Raw genomic sequence first — 16,915 nt, forward strand, 5'->3', positions numbered from 1 at the left:
ATAAAGCATGCCGGTTTTAAATAACAAAACGGCATTTAATTATAACGCGTGCAATTTCCAAAAGCGCTATACCTTTTTTTATCCATTTTTCCTTTTTATTTTAACTTTAGCCCTTACTTATTATTTAATAAATAAAAGCATTTTTATAAAAGGAATAGCCCCGAATTATTACGGTTTTAATGTTACTTTTTTAATTTTTTCGTTATTATTACCATTTTCCTTTTTTTTAAAGTTAAATTACGAAAAGCAAAATTATTTTAACGGAAAGCTTTTTTATTCCTTTTTTTGGTTTTATTCTTTTATTTGCTGCCCGGTTTCGGGTAAAGCTCGAAAAAATGGCTTACCACTTTTTTAAACTTTTTAATTTTAAAACGAAAGTTACCCAAAAGCTTTTTTTAAAATAAAGCAATTGCAATGCGCAATTGGGGCAAAAAAGGAAAAAGGTTGTAACGGTAATTGCTTTAAGCACATTAAACATACCGTAAAGTACAACCGTTCCAAAAGGAACGCGTTATGGGCTTATTGCTATAAAGGCCCCGAAATTTTATTAAAAAGCTTTTGGTGCATTTATTGCATGGAACCGCGCGGGGAATGGTATTATCGGAAAAGCCAATTGGAACGTTCCCGTTAAAAAAAGGTCGACGGTTTCGTTAAAAGGAAAGGTTAAATAGCATTTTTTTTAAGGATTAAAACGGAAAAAAAGAGGTGGTTAGCATAAAACCCGCGAAAACGGTTGGGAACGAATTAATTTAATTATTTACCTTCGTTTTTTTACTTGCTTTGCGCTTCCGGGTATTGGAAAAAACGACGGGCTTATTGTTATTATCGTTATTTTTTTAAATAAACCGATTAATAAATTTATTAAAATTAAAATCGATTTTAATTATTTAACGAGCAAGTTAATTAAGCTTAAAGCTTTTGCTTGGTTTAGCCAAAACTTAAAAAGCACCGGTTAAATTAAGTTAAAAATTAAAACGAAGGATACGAAAAGTAATAAAAATAACCGGAAATTCGAAAACGGTTACGGCAATATTAATCGGGGTTTAAATTAAAAAACGGCGCAAAGCTTTTATCCGTTTAGCGTAACGAACCCGATTAGCTTTAACCCGCTTAGCGCTTTTAGCAAACGCACGCGCTTTTATTGCTTTAATTGTTTAAGCGTTATTCCAAGCCTTTTTGCGGGCAATTTATTGCTTCCGCGCGTTTTTTGTATTTCGCTATTTATCCTTTTTCGTAAAGGATTTACTTTTTTTTTGCTTATCCTTTTCGATTTGCTAAGCTTTTTTTTTTTTTAAATAATGCTTTTTCCGTTTGCTTAATTTTAATTGCTAAAATAGCCATAACCGTTTACAAATCCGCATTATACGCGCACAAAACGAAATTAGCAAAAAAGCAATAAGTTGGTAAAAAAGCAAAAAGCTATAACTTATTTTTTTGGGCTTAAACCCGGTTAAGCTTTTTGCGTTTAACGCGTTTTCGAATAATTGCACGCGTTGCTTTATTACCGGCAATACCCATTTTCCAGCCAATTTATTAATACCGCACGATGCTTTTAAAATATTACGCCGCCGCGTAAAGCACTTACAATTATTTGCTTTTGCTTTTACAAAAATTTTTGTATTAGCAAAGGTTTAAACGATAAGAACGAAAGCGTAAAAATTTACGGATTGGTAAAAAAATGGTGGTAAAAAGGAAAAAAAAGGAAGGCCGGAACGAAATAAAAAAAAAAAGGTTTTAATTGCTACGCTTACTTTTTTCCGGTAATGGTTAAAGCATTTGCTTTGTTGCTTTTAGCAACGGGAAACGCTTGCTTCGTTACTTTTCGAAGTTAATGCGTTTTTACGGTTACCTTTTAAAAGCGAAAAACGCTTATTTCGTTACTTTTTAAAGTTAATGCGTTTTTACAATTAATTTTTAAAAGCGCGGTAAGCTTTTAAATCCCACGTTATTAATATAGCAACCAATTTTTTTTTGTTTTATTTACAAACAACCCAAAAGGTTTGCTTGGGGGGTATGTTAAAAAATAAATAATATATATTGTTATAAAAAAGCTTTAAGCATAAATATTAAATGCTTAAGGCATTGGAAAAGCGGTCCCCTTGCCTGGAAGCGTATAACGCTTCCAGGCGTTAGGAGGGAAGCTTAGTAAGCAAGGAGGACAGGGAGTTACGTGTATATAAAGGGCAAAGGCCTTTACGGGACCCTGCACTTTAGATCCTTTCCTTTTTAGAGCATATTAACCGGAATAGCCTTATACCGTGCCTATCCCTTCTGCCTGCAACATTATTCCATTTCCACTAGGATGTTTGCTATACCATCAGGCGGTCTTGAATGCGAATCATAGGTTGCATCCGTTATGAAGATGATAAGAGTCTGCTTTAGGTTCCCAGTCTCGTGGGTTATGTGCTGTTCCCTGACCCAAAACGCTCCGTCTCAGGCTTCGACAGCCAGCGGTAGACTACGCACCAAGCTCTGGGGCTACCCACCTCCCGTTCTTGCTCTCATAGGTAGTGTATTCCCCACCACCGCTATCTGAGCTAGCATACTCGTTGCGGTCCAGATGAGCGCCTATAATCACCCGTTAGATAGTATATATCACCGGTCTGCCGTGGGTTTTAGTAGTCTTGGAACATCATCAAGCTGATCGACGGCGACGGGTTGGCCAGCCTAATTAGCGCCAGGCAGTCTCAAGAAAGAACGCAAAGCACATCTCTACCGATATAAAATCCTGCCTACTTGTAGACGGATAAAGATATGTCCATAGTCTAGAGGGATACGAGCAGTTCTATATTAGGATTTGACACCAAGAGCACTTATGGCGCCAGGACGGCAGAATGGCCAGCAAAATTGCCGAATTTGGCAGGTCAATGGTCAATGCCAGCACTCGCCTGCGCCTGTCGATCGACAGCGATCGACGAGGAACCAGAGGGGGGTCCTACGTTAGTGGCTTGGCGCTGCGGGCTTGGTGGCAGACTCGGGCAATATCTCAGGGGGCAGCGGCACGCCCGGATCAAAAAAAACGGGACACTTTTTCAATTGGTGGTGGTATGCACTGGGGCAAAAATTGAAAAGTGTCTCGTTTTTTTTTATCCAGGTGTGAGCGGCTCTTTGCGGGGAGGTTCTATTCTGCACAGGATCCACCGTATCCTTGTCAGCCATCAAAGGGGTGTTGGGTGCGCCAATCACGAGCCCGCGCGAGTTCAGGTTCCCGCTCACATGTATTTGGGACCTGCCGTTCCCGTCGACTGCAGTGACATGGTGTAACCTCGTATTTGCACCTCGGGACCCGATCCATGCCATGGAATCCACCCGCCGACATGCAAATTTCACCGCATACGACTGCAGATGGACGGGTAGGCACCTGCTTGCCCAGACAGCTTCTAGTAGCAGCATCGTCGGCGTGCTTAAGAGAGGTTCCCCTCGCCCGTCTCAACATGGCCTCTCCCGTTCTGTTCAGCCCCAGGTCTCTGGACTCCTGCTGCATCCCATCGCCGTGACGACGACGAGATGCACGCCACGCGAGCACTCCTTCTTCTGGGCCTAGGCCTCCTAAACGGGGCCGCGGCCCTCCGCGTGCGCTCAGACGGCACTGTTGAGGATCCCCTCGCCGGCGGCAGCAAGACCATCATCGTCGAGCTGGCCAAGGGCTGCAACATCGAGGGCGTCAAGCGCAAGCTGCAGGAGCAGTCTGCAGGCACAACTGTGGTCAAGACATTCGAGTCTGACATCTTCACCGGCATCAGCGTCGAGACCACCGACAACACGCTCGAGTCCCTCCAGGGCCTGGCCGACGCCGTCAAGGCCTGGCCCATGCGCGTCATCGACATCCCCACCCCCGAGCGCGGCCAGACGTTCAGCACCGACGCCACGGCCAAGGAGTACTCGCTGCACAAGTACACGGGCGTCGACAAGATCCACGAGGCCGGCGTGTACGGCAAGGGCGTCGTCGTTGCTGTCGTCGACACGGGCATCGACTACACCCATGCCGCTCTTGGTGGAGGCTTCGGCCCTAGCCACAAGGTCGTGGGAGGCTACGACCTCGTCGGAGACGGCAACTACCCCACCACGCCCAGGAACCCTGACCAGGACCCCAAGGACCAGAACGGCCACGGCACCCACGTTGCCGGCATTATTGCTGGCAAGACGGACCACTTCACCGGTGTTGCTCCCGAGGCAACCCTGCGGGCCTACAAGGTCTTTGGAGCTGGCAGCGGCGGCACCGAGGAGGCCGTGCTGATCGAGGCGTTCCTCATGGCCTACAAGGATGGTGCCGATGTCATCACCGCTAGCGTTGGTGGTGCCGACGGCTGGGCCGACAGCGCATGGGCCGTGGTGGCGTCTCGCATTGTCGATAGCGGTGTCGTGGTCACCATTTCCGCGTCAAACTTTGGCGTTTTTGGCCCCTTTGTCGCCTCGTCCGGCAGCTCGGGCAAGAACGTTATTGCTGTCGCCTCGGCCGAGGGCGGAGATCTCTCTGCGGATCCCTTCATTGCCAACTTCACCCTCAATGGGAACACCAATGTGTCCGACCTCGGCTACGTCCCCAGCGACAAGGCCTGGAATATCACCGGTATGAAGATTGTGCCGACGTCGCTCAACACATCCGTCGTCGATGATGCGTGCCAGCCTCTGCCCAGCGGGACTCCTTCCCTCCAAGGCTCTGTGGCCCTCGTCCGCCGCAGTGGTTGCGAGTACGCGGTCAAGCAGGCCAACGTCGAGGCTCTCGGCGCCAAGCACCTTTTGTTGTACAACAACGACGGCCTCTGGGCCGTGCCGTTTACCCAAAGGAAGAGCTCCGAGCTGGCCCTCGTCGAGGCCAAGGCCGGCAAGGCCATCGTGGAGACCGTCGCTGCCGGCGGCTCAGTGGTCGTCGACTTCTCACAGAAGCACTCTTACAAGGTCGGAGTCTTCAACAGCGCCGGCGGCAGGCCCAACGACTTCACCTCGTGGGGCCCCCTCTGGGATCTGCAGATCAAGCCTGACGTGACGGCGCCCGGCGGCAACATCTTGAGCACCTACCCCGGCAACCAGTGGATGGTCATGAGCGGCACCTCCATGTCCTGCCCTTATGTCGCTGGTGTCGCTGCCCTATACGTCAGCGCCCACGGCGGCCGTAAGGTCCACGGTTCCGGCTTCGGCCGCGAGATGTTCCAACGCATAGTCTCCAGCGGCGGCGCCCTTCCCTGGTCCAACACCGACCCTTTGCGGACCGGCACTGTGGCGGACGACAAGGGCTTTTTTGCGCCCGTTCCCCAGGTCGGCACGGGCATGATCAACGCGGCCAAAGTCCTGTATTCCGATACGCGAATCGCCTTTGAACCGTTTGCGCTCAACGACACGGCCAACCTTAGGGCTGAGCACGAACTCGCCATTACCAACAGCGGGAAGGAGCCGGTCGAGTACAGTTTCCAGCTGCAGCCCGCTGCCGGAGTCGAGATCTTCCAGCCCTACAACCAGTTTGGTGCCCGGAACAGCATCTTTAAATCCCTCGAAGACCTGGAGCCCATCAGCCTGGTCCCGGGCGTGTCCATGCCGGAGCCCATCACGGTCGCGCCGGGCGAGACGCGCAACGTCAGCTTCAGCTTCGCGGCGCCGACCGGGCCCGGCGTCAACGCCAGCAATATGCCGCTCTACAGCGGCAAGGTGCTCGTCACGGGCGGCAACGGCGACTCGCTCTCGGTCCCGTACATGGGCGCCGCCTTTAGCCTGGCCGGCGAGTTCAAGCAGATGTGGAGGAAGGGCAGCCCCGAGTTCTCGTGGAGGACCCCGAGCGTCTGGACCTTTGACCTGAACCCGAGCGCGCCCGGCTACCCCATCATCTTCATGTCGGTCGAGTACGGCGCCCGCGAGGTCCGCTGGGACATGTTCGAGTCGGGCTGGACCGAGGACCGCTGGAGCTACCCGCCCGTCGTCGGGGAGAACGGCTACGTCGGCTCGGCGACCTCGTACGACGCCACCTACCTCGGCAGCGTCTTCAACCCCGCGACCATGCGCGTGAACGACACGTTCCCCTTCCCCATCCAGGGCGTCGTGCGCAACAGCGGCAACATCGGCCAGTACCACTTCTGGTGGCTCGGCGCAATGGCCAACGGCTCCCAGATCACGTCTGGAAAGTACAAGTGAGTTGTCTCGTCTATATCTGCGTGAATTCTGCTGCTCTTTAGACGCACAAGCTGACTACTGTCTCCGCTTCGCTCCTCAGGATGCGGTTCGCTGCTCTCCGTCCTTTCGTTGACCCCAAGGCTTCGGAGAGTTGGTCGGTCTGGGATCTGCCAGAGATAATCATCAACAGGGCGGCCCCGGTCGTAAGCAACAGGACTCAGTCCTAGTGTATCACATCGAAAGTAATGTTTATATATAGTTTACGATGTAGTATAATGTCCGTATCAGAGTGTTCGACGCGCTGCCCTACCGTACCGACTGAATGTATTGCTCTCTGTCGCACCTTCTCCACTAATTCTTGCGCCATATTGTTGTAAGAATATGATGTCTTCGTTCACAGCACAGAGGCCTTACTGTCTGGGGGCGTCGCCTGCTCGGGGCACCGTCATAGTGCACCATCAGGGTAGAAGCCGCTGCCCGACTCCATTTTGTGACAGAGTTTGCGATCGCTGCGGAACCAGGAAATGGATGATGGTAGCGACGAGGGCGCTTGAGCCGACGATTGCCGCGAAGAGAAGTAGGATCCGTAATGCCGCCTCCATTGTTGCTCGATGTTCGATGTGGCAAGCTCGCTCTGGGATAGAAAAGGAACAAGGCCGAGTGTGTGCGTCCATTCGCATCTGGGTATTCACCGGATGGTATGCCTGTAGCCGCCCGTAGATGGAGCAGAACAGCAGGCAGGAAGTAGGTGTTTGGGCATCCAGATATATACAATGGCCGGCCTGAAGGTTTCACATGCATTCCGTGTCGCCGAATCGATGTGCATGTCGAGTATCCCGGGTGCGACTGTCACGAAATTCACATCTGCTGTGGCCCGTAAGGGGTCGCTGGGCGCGGGTAAGCTGGGGGAGTGGTCAGGCGGCTTGGTGCTTCACAAGGGGCCATCTTGGTATGCTTGTGCGACCTTGCGAGTGTCGTCTTCCGACGGGTGCGACCTTTGTCAACCGTTCGCCGCGCCACATGTGGTGGTAACTACGCGGGTCGGGTGACGCTTGTGGAATCATGGCAGGAATATGACCGCAAGACAGAGGAAAGGGGAATCGGCCTGGTAAGATGTGCTGTACTCAAGTGAACTCTCCTCGGAACAAGAGCCTAAAAGTGCGGCAGTTGACATTATATGCTCTGTGAGTATCCAGCCGTGTTCCAATACACTGACGAACCCATTTCCGATACATCAATATGTGTACAGCCAGCATCCTCACAAAGAAAACCCCATGGCGCGGCCCCAACCCACCTTGATACGCCGCATCTCCGGCGCGCTCGCTTATGGCCTGGTGATCAGGTCGCGTGCAAGGAGTAAGGGGGCGGGGCATCATCCAGCTCGGCCACCTGCAAGTCCTGGGAAAACACCCGGCGCTGCAGATCCCGCCCCTGAATGGCCTCATCTCCTCCGAGACGGTGGATGGCTTCCCAGGCAGTCTTGACACCAACGGCACTGCCACTAGCCCAGAGCGGAGTGGGCTCCCGTCCCGAACCAAACGAAGAGCACTTAGAAGCAGCAGCTGTGGCGTCGGCTTGCGTGCCTTGACCGGGGCCATGCTCATCGATGTAGGTCTTGTCGTCGGCAAGGTCGTCCCACTGGAGGGTGTCTAGCTCCCACCTGCCGCCACCGCCCAGCTCCAGTTCGTGGAGCTTCTGCGCGAACAGAGAGTCTTCCTTCTCTTGATGGATAGTGCCCGTAAACCGGTGTCGGCGGTTTGGTGTCTTGTCTAGATGATCTTCACGTTCACGCCCAGAGATGGGTTCGTATCTGGAGGTGGTGTAATGGGATGGGGCGGGTGCCCCAAGTTCTACGGAGCTGGGGCGCTCATTCTCGGACGGGGGCTGATGGAGATTAGGGTCGAACCGGACCCGCGCTTCTCTCACGCCATGGCGACGCTGGTCCGACGGCGGCTCTTTGTGATAACCAGATACACTCTGGCCGTTGCTGTGAACTCGGATGTCGACACGACATGTGTGCGAACACGCCACCCCATCAGCAGATCGGAGGCGGTCTTGTCAGCGGTGTTCTGGCAAAAGCGGCAGGTGGGAGGAGACGAGACATCAGCCCAGGGCTCGGGCGCGTACCTTTCTCCACGCTCTGTGCCGGCAGCACTCGACATCCCGTGCTGCGCTGTATCCAAAATCGGCAGCGGGCGAGCACGGGAGGTGCTTGCTTCGGTCAGCTCCTCTCGCGACTGGTACCGACGCTGGCGTCGCTCTATGACATAGTCTCTCTCGCGCCCGGGCCGGACACAATACTGGACGTGGGTCTTTCCTGCCACCGTGATCTTCTTCCGCTCCAGTCTCGGCTCGTCCGGGTCTGCCCTCAGGACGTGGGAGCTGAAACGTGCGCGAAGACTGGAGGCCATCATGTGCAGAGCAAAGAGCTTGTGGAGTGCCTAGGCGGGCAAGTCTGGGCTTGGAGAGGCATCTTCGGGGAGGGTGATGGTGCTATTACTTGTATCATGGCGATGGTGATGGGTCGTCAGGCTTGGCATGGCTCCAGGAAAGCGTGGAATGCCGCTGGTTAGCCCTCCCCATCAATTTAATCCCCAGCATGCGAACGTGCCTCCAGGTAGGTCCGGCCAGGAATTCAGCACCAAGAATTGAGGGACCAAGCAATGCTAACATCACCCCGCGCAAGCCGTTGGACCTGGCCAGCCGTTTTCGGCACCTCACTGTTTTGCGGTATGGATATACACGGTAGATGCCTCATAGTGAGCGAAATCGAGTTTGCCGGTGCTTTTGGGTCTGGATTGTTGATCGAGGTTGTTTGTTCACCGTGTACGCGATTGGCCGCGTTCAGTCAACTCCCTGTGCCCCTAGTGCCCCCAAGAAGAAAAAAAGTCCCAGGCCACCAAGCCCCAGCCGCTGCAGGCCCCTAGCCCCGGTTGCAAACGTGCACCGAGAACAAAGAGAAGCACTACCGACACCCCGCAAACGATCACAGGCTTCACGGCCGCCTAGTGACTATACATGCTCACGTCGACTGAGGGTACAACGGCTATGCTATCGAGGCCTGGAGCGTGGATTGCCGTGCTGGGTCAGGAGGATGCAGGTATGATGCAACTGGAGGGCGATGCATGCTCGGTGAGATCGAACCCAAGGTTTCGCAGTCTGAGCAGACTCGAACCATTTTTCTGCCTGCTGAGTCCGAGGACCAGGAAGCTGAGGTGACACACGCAGCCAGCCACGCTGGGCCGGAGCGGGAGAGCAGCAGAAGGGAGGCACTGTGTGTGCTAGTGTGCCCTCGCGCAGCGACTACACTCGCAGGCGACCGGGGCCTGGCGGGTACCAATTCGGGGCACCACAGACATTCTACCGTGCTCCCATGTCGCCCCCGCCATAACCGCAGCCAGGAGACTATCACGCTTCCACGCACCAAAGCTACTACAATCCTCCCATGCGGCCCCTACCACCACAGGAGCTGGAGCCGTCGGAAGCAGGCTGAGGTGACGGCCAAATTGAAGTCGCGGTCAAGACCAAGATCAATGGGAAGAAGACAAAACGGGGACTACCGAAGTGTTTCCCTTCCAAGGCGTAATCCTCAAATCTTGCTTCGGGTTTGCGAGGTGTGCTACGGCTACGGGGCAATCGGATCTTTCGGGGAAAATGCCAAATTTCACGAGCAACCCATACCGCAGACTACCGTGATCCCGTGGAGCAAAATTCGGTAAAATCTATCAGGCCAAACCTGTGAGCAACACCACGATTGCTTGCTCGTGGCTTTGGGTCGGATTCCCCATATCAGCCATGCTGCTTGCACGCACAGCAAACGTCCCCGGTTTTTGACGGAATACTCTTATTGCTATTCTCGCCAAAGGATGTGACAGAGATTACACTATATAATTCATGACCAGAAAAAAGAATTACCGCTTTCCCTTCATTAGCTTGTCCCCTGGCTGACCCAGATTTCTGTCATATTATTGCACAGTGGCTAAATACTCAGAGGAGATTCATGGCTCTTGCGTGGCCTTGCTAGCAAGCCCCCACGTCATTTCAAGTTATATCAGCCCCATGGACCCATGGGAGACTAGAATGACTGTGTATTGCTCGCCAGTCGTAACAAATACATATTTGAAGATACATATTTGAAGACGGAGCCGCATCTAAAGTTCATACATGCCAACCTCCTACAAAAACTTCCCCATGTGCCCGCTGTGCTTGAGCCTCTTTTATGATATTAAGGCGTAGGACTCGATGGCACCAGTTCCATGCTTTTTCTCGCCCTGAGTTTCAGATTTTGCAACAGGGTGCCACATCGTATACACAAGGTGTGCTTCGATGGGCAGAGCATTTATCTCTCAAATAATCAAAGATCCTTCTTTAAAGTAAGCAGTCCAGCTAACCATGTGCGAAACCTCTGGTACCCTCATTTACTGCCACTCTAAGCTAGTTAAACGGGGTTCTAGAGATCAAAGTACTTCCCCGAGGTGGTGCTGAGTGACCTACGTCATACCACAACACCAATTGGTATCCGTGCACTTGATTTGCTATGCCACAAAATATCGACAGTCATATAATTCTTCCCTTTCAGGTCCTGCAAGACTTTGCTTTGCTTTGTGCATCCACGCAACATCACAGCCAAAACCCAAGAAAACTACCACTACACCCAACCTTTCAATGTTTAAAACTCCAAACCTTTAGCAGAAGACAAGCCACCTTTATCTTCGTTTACCTGGGACGAAGCTCAAAGGCCTGCCTAGCACTTGCGCTACCTTTTTGCTAGCACTTCAATCAATCGAACAACCACGTCACCAGATCAGCATATAAAGCAACCCTTCATCCTAGAAAACCACCAAGGTACGCCCCCCTCCTTCCCCTCAAGTCTCTCTCAGACGATTTGCATCTACTGGGTGTCTTGGATCACCGCTCTGCGCCCGTTCATTTCCTGTTACCAACGAGGAACTTTTATCCAGCAGTCCCTTAGGTCTACTTGACTTCCGTTCTGACCCCAAAATTCGCCCTAGAAAAGATGCCTGCTCAACCGTCGCTCACAAGCACGACTAAGATACAGTTCATCGCATCCACGGTCTCCAGCATCGTCAAGACCGGCATCTTCGAGGAGATGGGGCATGACCCGTCAAACTTTGCCGCCATGTGCGCGGCTCAGGCTTCGCAACCGGTGCTGCGGCTCGAGGCTCAGCTTCTGGTGGAGCTCGCCAGGCTGAACGGAGACGCAACGGCGATGACTGAAATCATCGACGCCGAGATGGAGGCTGCTCTTGGAGCATCTGGGGTTCCCGCCGACGTGGCGGACAACATTTGGGCGGAAAACTGGGAACGGGTGCATGCAATGGTCTTTGGCTTTTTCACGGACCCTTGAAAATGTGTTTGAGGTTGGCCCATGCACCGGCCCTGCATCAGTGCGGATCCAGGCGCGAGCGCTGCCCTCCTTCCTAGATCATAACAACCCACAATCAAGTCTTTCCCCCGTCTTCTGGGCGGCCCTCTGAGCCGGCCCTACTTCCCACAGAATGTAAGGACGCCTGTTGGATCATATCAATGCACGAGTATCCGACAGTGGCCTGTCATGTAGCCTAGGCCTGTATATACGGACCGGCCGGAGGCCGGCCCTTGGCAGATACATCTCCTTCCTTCCCATGCAAAAAAGGCCCGATTCACACACAAAAGTCGGCATCGCATCACTCCGGAGTTGAGCCCCTTTTGGGCTGTATATGATACCTACTAACAACGTCGTTCTTACACGAGATTGCTCACGTATAGAGCAGACTCGCGGAGATATAGACGGGCCCGGCTTCCTGGCTATCTCTTAATACGTGTGTGCGTGGCGCTGAGCTCATCTCCACGCTGTTAGTTCCTTGCGGGTTGCTTGGCGCGCTCCAGTCGCATGCGAATCTCACAGTTGCTGAGTAAAGCGCTTGAACTGGTGGATGCGTATAACGTTATGTCTCCCCCGCACTGCACGTGGCTCTGGGCCATGATTGGCCCGCTCGGGTGACTGCTTTGTCAACACCGCGGTTCATCGCTCCACATCGCCAACCTTGTCCAGACCGGTGCCCAAGATATAAAGCACCAAACTCGCCATGGTGAAGGCTCAGTTCGCCTTTAGAACATTCCTTGGAATTGGAAATCACACCTTTTGGCACTTTACCAGGACCAATCCGCATCAAAACCAAAGAAGAAAGCGTATCATCCCTCGTCCGTCTCATCAAACACCCGCCTGGCAACCATGGCTTCCCCCCCGATCAAAGTCATCGTCTTTGGTGCCACTGGCAATGTTGGTAGCCAAATCATCGACGGTCTACTCAAATCAGCAACCAACTTTGTGAGTGCCATGCGTTACGGACATATGAGACAGGCGTGCGTATCTATCACCCACGCTGACCTGCTCGGTTCGACTCCAACAGGACATCACCGCCATCAGCCGGCCGGCCTCACTGGATAAGCCGGCAAATGAGGAGTACAGGAAGAAAGGCATCAAGGTGGTAGGCGCCAGTATGACAGACTCTCATGACAGGCTCGGGGAGATACTTCTCGGTGCCGATGCGGTCATCACGCCAATGTTCCCTACGGAACTCGATCAGCAGAAACGTATCATCGATGTCTGCAAGGAGGTTGGGGTCAAGCGCTACATCCCAAGCAACTTCATGCCCGCTATGCCCCCTGTTGGTGTGATGGGTATACGTGACAAGGCAAGTGGTGACAACAAGGAGGCGTGCGGGTATTCCCGTACAAGGAAACCAGGCCTGGATCGTATTGAGCACGCGATCTAACAACGCGCCTCTTCTGGCGTCTCAACTGCCGACAGAAGGAGGAGATCATCTGCTACGCCAAGCTCCGCATGGTTCCCTATACCATCGTCGACATGGCGTTCTGGTTCGAGCTGTTGCCCTATAAAACGCCTTCAGGTAAGGTCGACTACGCCTTACCCCCAGGGCTGGATTCCCGCATTGATGGCAATGGCAACGTCCCAACCGCCTACACGTTCTTCAATTCTCTTGGTCCTGCCGTGGCCAAGATCATTGCGGATCCCCGCACCATCAACAAATACGTGTATGTCTACGACGACGTCCTCACGCAAAATCAGGCCGTCGACGTCCTCGAGGAGCTTAGCGGCGAGAAGGTGGAGAGGGTCTACGTGAGTTTCTGTCAATGTCACCGCAACGGCCGTGAAGCCGGTATAGCTCTAGATCAAAGGCCACTGACCAAGGGATGAGTGACTATCACAGCGCCCCGGAGAGGATATCCGGAGCTCCATTTCCGCCACGAGGGCCAAGATCGCTCAAACCCCCGAGGACACAGGTGCCTTCATCAGCTTGACCATGGAAGAGTACTCCTACTCTCTCAAGGTCCGCGGCGACGGCACGCCAGAGTGGGCCGACTACCTCGGCTACCTCGACATCTTCAAGCTCTACCCCGATCTCAAGAAGCGTACTCTGCGGGACTTCTACCAGGGAGTGCTCGATGGTACGCACAAAGGGCCTTTCAACTAGGTTCCGAAGCACTCGGGGCTTGGCTTCCTGTCTGTAAATGCTTGATACCGGCCTTGTGTCGCTATGTAGCAGCAGTAGCAGCAGTAGCATCCGTGTTTATCGAAAGAAAGTGTGAAAATGCGAACCCCTCTTTGTTCCGTGCGTACCTGTCTTTGTGTGCCAGGCCTTTCCGTTTTCGCTGCGTGCATCTGCCGCTCTTTGTGCAGTATGGGCGAGGAATGCGGGCTCCGAGCACGGAAAACCGAGCGCCTTGCCTCCCGCTTTGTCCTCCTAATTTTCCCCTGGCGCGGCAGTCCAAACCTCCCAGCGACCATTTATGCTGAGGTGCCCGCCTTCTCCCCTATGATCCAAAAATGAATGGCCAAAAACTCAAAGCCTGGTCGACGAAAACCCATCAACAATGGACTATCTAGAAGTCGCTTTACGCAACGACTCCAGGTGGAAGGGCGTCGGCAGCCTCCACACCCACCGCCGCCGTTTCATGGTACTCCCCTGGGACATTGCGGTAAGGCAAGCTTGGTACCTCCACCGATCCAAACAAATCCATCGAAGCAGCAGGACTGCGTCTCCCGCATACGGACCGCCATCGCCGAGCTTTACCAATAGCTGGCTTGACGGCCCTTTGCCCGACGGGCTTTTGTCCCCTCAGTTAGGGCCAAAGGAAGATACTATTGACATTCGCAAGACTCCGCGCAGTCAACACGCTCGACGTACCCTATCCCCCATCGGGAAGCAGCCGCGGCTTGCCAAGAAGGCGCATGAGCTTCATCCGCGCATACCTTCACGGAACGTCACGAAGACACAGGGTCAGGGAGAGGTTGTCTGGATACCCGCTGCCACGAGCCCCCCTGCCCGGAGACCCGAGTCCCCGAGTTCCGGCGCCTCAGAGAATCAGCAGCAAATCGACTTGCACCCCGTTTCCCCCGAGGATGAAGAAGATGTTGCCACAAGCCCCGCCGGCTCTGAGGACGGACAGGGCATCACCACAAAGACCGGCGTCCTAGAGAAGGAACAAGAACCTTCCCTGGGTCCTGTTACTCCCGAGATTCAAGAAGATACAGCCTCAAGCCCAGATGTCTTGGGACAACAAGACGTCGGCTCGAGTCTCACCGGGTCAGATCATACGATACACCACACGCCCGATCTTGGGCAGATCCCTCTATCATTCGAGTTCGAGGAATCCTTTTTAGCGACGACCGGTGCTGTTCCTGGTATACCAAGCGACGCCGAGCCCGAGCCTAGTAACCCAACGGAGAGTGCCGCACAGAAGCCAGCAGATTCTCCCATCAAGGGGCGGCGGACCGAGGAAGACGAGATGTCGGTAATCCTTCCCCCCAAGAAGAGGAAGAATCTCGCATCCCAGGATCCGCATGTCTTCTTTCTGAAGGCCGACAGATGGCAATGTAAGAATGCCAAAAAAGAGCCACCCAAGGGAAGGAGCATCAGAGCACCAGGCCCACGCCGGACCCCAGCTGCTGGCGTGCCAAAAGTCCGGGTACCCACGCGCCGTGGCCAGGGTGAAACGACAGCGCCTGTCGGCCAACCCAAGGAGATTTATCCTCCATTGGCCGAGCACTACATACGAGAGAGGCGGCTGGCTGCCCGCGAGTCTCGGGCACAGGCAACGGAGGATATGACACGATATGAGAGGGCAAAGGAGGGCGGTGTTCTGGTCAAAATCGTCCGCCGACCATTTATACCCATTCGGCGGAATGCATGGAGCATCCTGCCAGGAAAGATACTTCAGTGATATCCTGTTGAGAGCAAGAAGGTAATCACAGAAACAAGGGGAGTAGGCTGGATGGCAGATGAGCCGTAGGACCAGAACACTTCTGGGCTTCTCCATCCCCTGAACTCGAGGCTTCTATACAAGATATCTTTGACTTTCGGACGAGAAGTCGCATGTGGGATCAGCCATTTTAATATGAGAATAACATAAATACGGACATGTAGAGAACGAAATGCTTGATATCGCCGAATTACTCTGCCCAGAGGCTGGATATCACATTGATCACAGGGGGGGCAAGGGAGCCGCTGCTAGAATGGCATTCGATTTATGGAGTGGAAGCATGAATAGCCAGGAGCATGCCTTCGTCATTTTCATATAAATGAAGAGGTTGTATACAAATCCCTGGGTCCTCCAAGATGTCTGCCGGTGATTTCCTTGCAATATTCCCAGCCATCTCGGCCTGCGACTGCATCCCTGGCTGTGCGGGCCAGTGGTTGCTCTGCAGGGCGGGGGCGGTGACGTATGCCTCTCTTCATGCCGGAAAGCATGCCATATCAAGACTAATGCCTGCCAGGCACCTTGGGCACGGCATAACCATTGAGCAAGTGGGGTACCCTGAGGCGGCCTCCAGAAGCCCATGGAACCGCGTCCTGAGCAGTTCCCTGCGCGTTGCCCTGGGGAAGTCACGTCACGCATTGGAACAACTGATACTCCTGTGTCTGGGCCACTTAGAGGGAGTCTGAACACGCACCTGACCTCAAACGCGTTGCGGCTGGACCCACCTTCCTCCTTTTGCTTGTCTTTTAGCCGTGCCCTCCTCCTCTCGGTTCCCGTTCCTCCAAAACACCAACCTCAAAAACCATATCAGCCCTCATCTCCCCTCTCGTCACCACCCACCACGCAACCCATCTTCTATCTTTTGCAAGGCCAAGCACCCAAACGCAAGCGTCAGCAGACGGCCAGCTCAGCAGCATTCTTTCGGCAATACACCACCTTGGTGTACCGCAACCAGCGTAGCCTCCTGGGCCGTCACACATCTTCCTCAAGGTATGGCAAAGTAGTCTGCGGAGCCAGACAGCACAACCACATATCACAAGAACGACACAAGACAGACATACTGATCTCGGGGCACGCAGGGTGTCTTGTTCACAGCAGCCGCGAGAAAAGCCCTTCCCAAGACTCCGGTGGGCGAGACCTGTCCGGCCAGACCAGGAGGACACTCGGCCGAGCGAGCAACGGCAGGCCTGGGACTGGCAACGCTAGGGCCAGCTTTGCACGGCAGGAAAGTGCCAACCAGCAACACAGAGCCCCACATGCACAGGTGAATATCAAAATAAAAATCTGCAGTCAAAAATCCACCACCACAACTTTTCTCCCACCACTCCAACTTCCACCTTCAACTTTCCACACCACCATCAACATCAACAACAACAACAACAACAACAGCCGCGCATCACCCCATTCCATTACAGCCTGTCCATCACGCGCATGCGGATTCTAACTCTATCAAGCAACAGATCATCTTGGTCAAGGCCCATTCCAAGCCTGATGCTCTTCGCTCGCGGCGACATCCGCCATCCACGCC

At 53.4% G+C, this 16,915-nt stretch overlaps 6 protein-coding genes across 6 annotated transcripts; 5 read left to right on the top strand and 1 right to left on the bottom strand.

The window, feature by feature from the left end:
- Nucleotides 1-3,306: 3,306 nt before the first annotated feature.
- On the top strand, nucleotides 3,307-6,457 carry GGTG_12631 (hypothetical protein). The gene is made up of 2 exons (XM_009230532.1): nucleotides 3,307-6,119; nucleotides 6,203-6,457. Exons 1-2 carry the CDS (start codon nucleotides 3,508-3,510, stop codon nucleotides 6,327-6,329), a joined length of 2,739 nt encoding a protein of 912 aa, XP_009228796.1. The 5' UTR covers nucleotides 3,307-3,507; the 3' UTR covers nucleotides 6,330-6,457.
- A 975-nt stretch (nucleotides 6,458-7,432) lies between these two features.
- Nucleotides 7,433-8,513, bottom strand: GGTG_12632 (hypothetical protein; the record flags this gene model as incomplete). The annotated part of the gene is made up of 2 exons (XM_009230533.1): nucleotides 7,433-7,912; nucleotides 8,029-8,513. 2 exons carry the CDS (start codon nucleotides 8,511-8,513, stop codon nucleotides 7,441-7,443), a joined length of 957 nt encoding a protein of 318 aa, XP_009228797.1. The 3' UTR covers nucleotides 7,433-7,440.
- Nucleotides 8,514-9,120: 607 nt separating this feature from the next.
- GGTG_12633 (hypothetical protein) lies at nucleotides 9,121-9,821 on the top strand (the record flags this gene model as incomplete). Its single annotated transcript, XM_009230534.1, has 2 exons — nucleotides 9,121-9,202; nucleotides 9,418-9,821. 2 exons carry the CDS (start codon nucleotides 9,121-9,123, stop codon nucleotides 9,819-9,821), a joined length of 486 nt encoding a protein of 161 aa, XP_009228798.1.
- Nucleotides 9,822-11,119: 1,298 nt separating this feature from the next.
- Nucleotides 11,120-11,470, top strand: GGTG_12634 (hypothetical protein; the record flags this gene model as incomplete). The annotated part of the gene is made up of 1 exon (XM_009230535.1): nucleotides 11,120-11,470. The coding sequence occupies one exon, from the start codon at nucleotides 11,120-11,122 to the stop codon at nucleotides 11,468-11,470; it is 351 nt and encodes a 116-aa protein (XP_009228799.1).
- A 678-nt stretch (nucleotides 11,471-12,148) lies between these two features.
- GGTG_12635 (hypothetical protein) lies at nucleotides 12,149-13,742 on the top strand. Its single transcript, XM_009230536.1, has 4 exons — nucleotides 12,149-12,433; nucleotides 12,516-12,800; nucleotides 12,917-13,246; nucleotides 13,338-13,742. Exons 1-4 carry the CDS (start codon nucleotides 12,338-12,340, stop codon nucleotides 13,599-13,601), a joined length of 975 nt encoding a protein of 324 aa, XP_009228800.1. The 5' UTR covers nucleotides 12,149-12,337; the 3' UTR covers nucleotides 13,602-13,742.
- Nucleotides 13,743-14,001: 259 nt separating this feature from the next.
- On the top strand, nucleotides 14,002-15,351 carry GGTG_12636 (hypothetical protein; the record flags this gene model as incomplete). Its single annotated transcript, XM_009230537.1, has 1 exon — nucleotides 14,002-15,351. The coding sequence occupies one exon, from the start codon at nucleotides 14,002-14,004 to the stop codon at nucleotides 15,349-15,351; it is 1,350 nt and encodes a 449-aa protein (XP_009228801.1).
- Between the last annotated feature and the right edge of the window lie 1,564 nt (nucleotides 15,352-16,915).

The sequence above is a fragment of the Gaeumannomyces tritici genome (genome assembly GCF_000145635.1).
Source record: "Gaeumannomyces tritici R3-111a-1 unplaced genomic scaffold supercont2.9, whole genome shotgun sequence".
Classification (NCBI taxonomy): domain Eukaryota; kingdom Fungi; phylum Ascomycota; class Sordariomycetes; order Magnaporthales; family Magnaporthaceae; genus Gaeumannomyces; species Gaeumannomyces tritici.

Excerpts from the sequence above, each read along its gene's own strand:
- GGTG_12635 (XM_009230536.1), top strand. The coding sequence starts at position 12,338 with ATGGCTTCCCCCCCGATCAAAGTCATCGTCTTTGGTGCCACTGGCAAT. Across the intron at positions 12,434-12,515 it reads TCAAATCAGCAACCAACTTT|GACATCACCGCCATCAGCCG; the intron begins GTGAGTGCCATG and ends CGACTCCAACAG. Across the intron at positions 13,247-13,337 it reads AGAAGGTGGAGAGGGTCTAC|CGCCCCGGAGAGGATATCCG; the intron begins GTGAGTTTCTGT and ends TGACTATCACAG.
- GGTG_12631 (XM_009230532.1), top strand. The coding sequence starts at position 3,508 with ATGCACGCCACGCGAGCACTCCTTCTTCTGGGCCTAGGCCTCCTAAAC. Across the intron at positions 6,120-6,202 it reads ATCACGTCTGGAAAGTACAA|GATGCGGTTCGCTGCTCTCC; the intron begins GTGAGTTGTCTC and ends TTCGCTCCTCAG.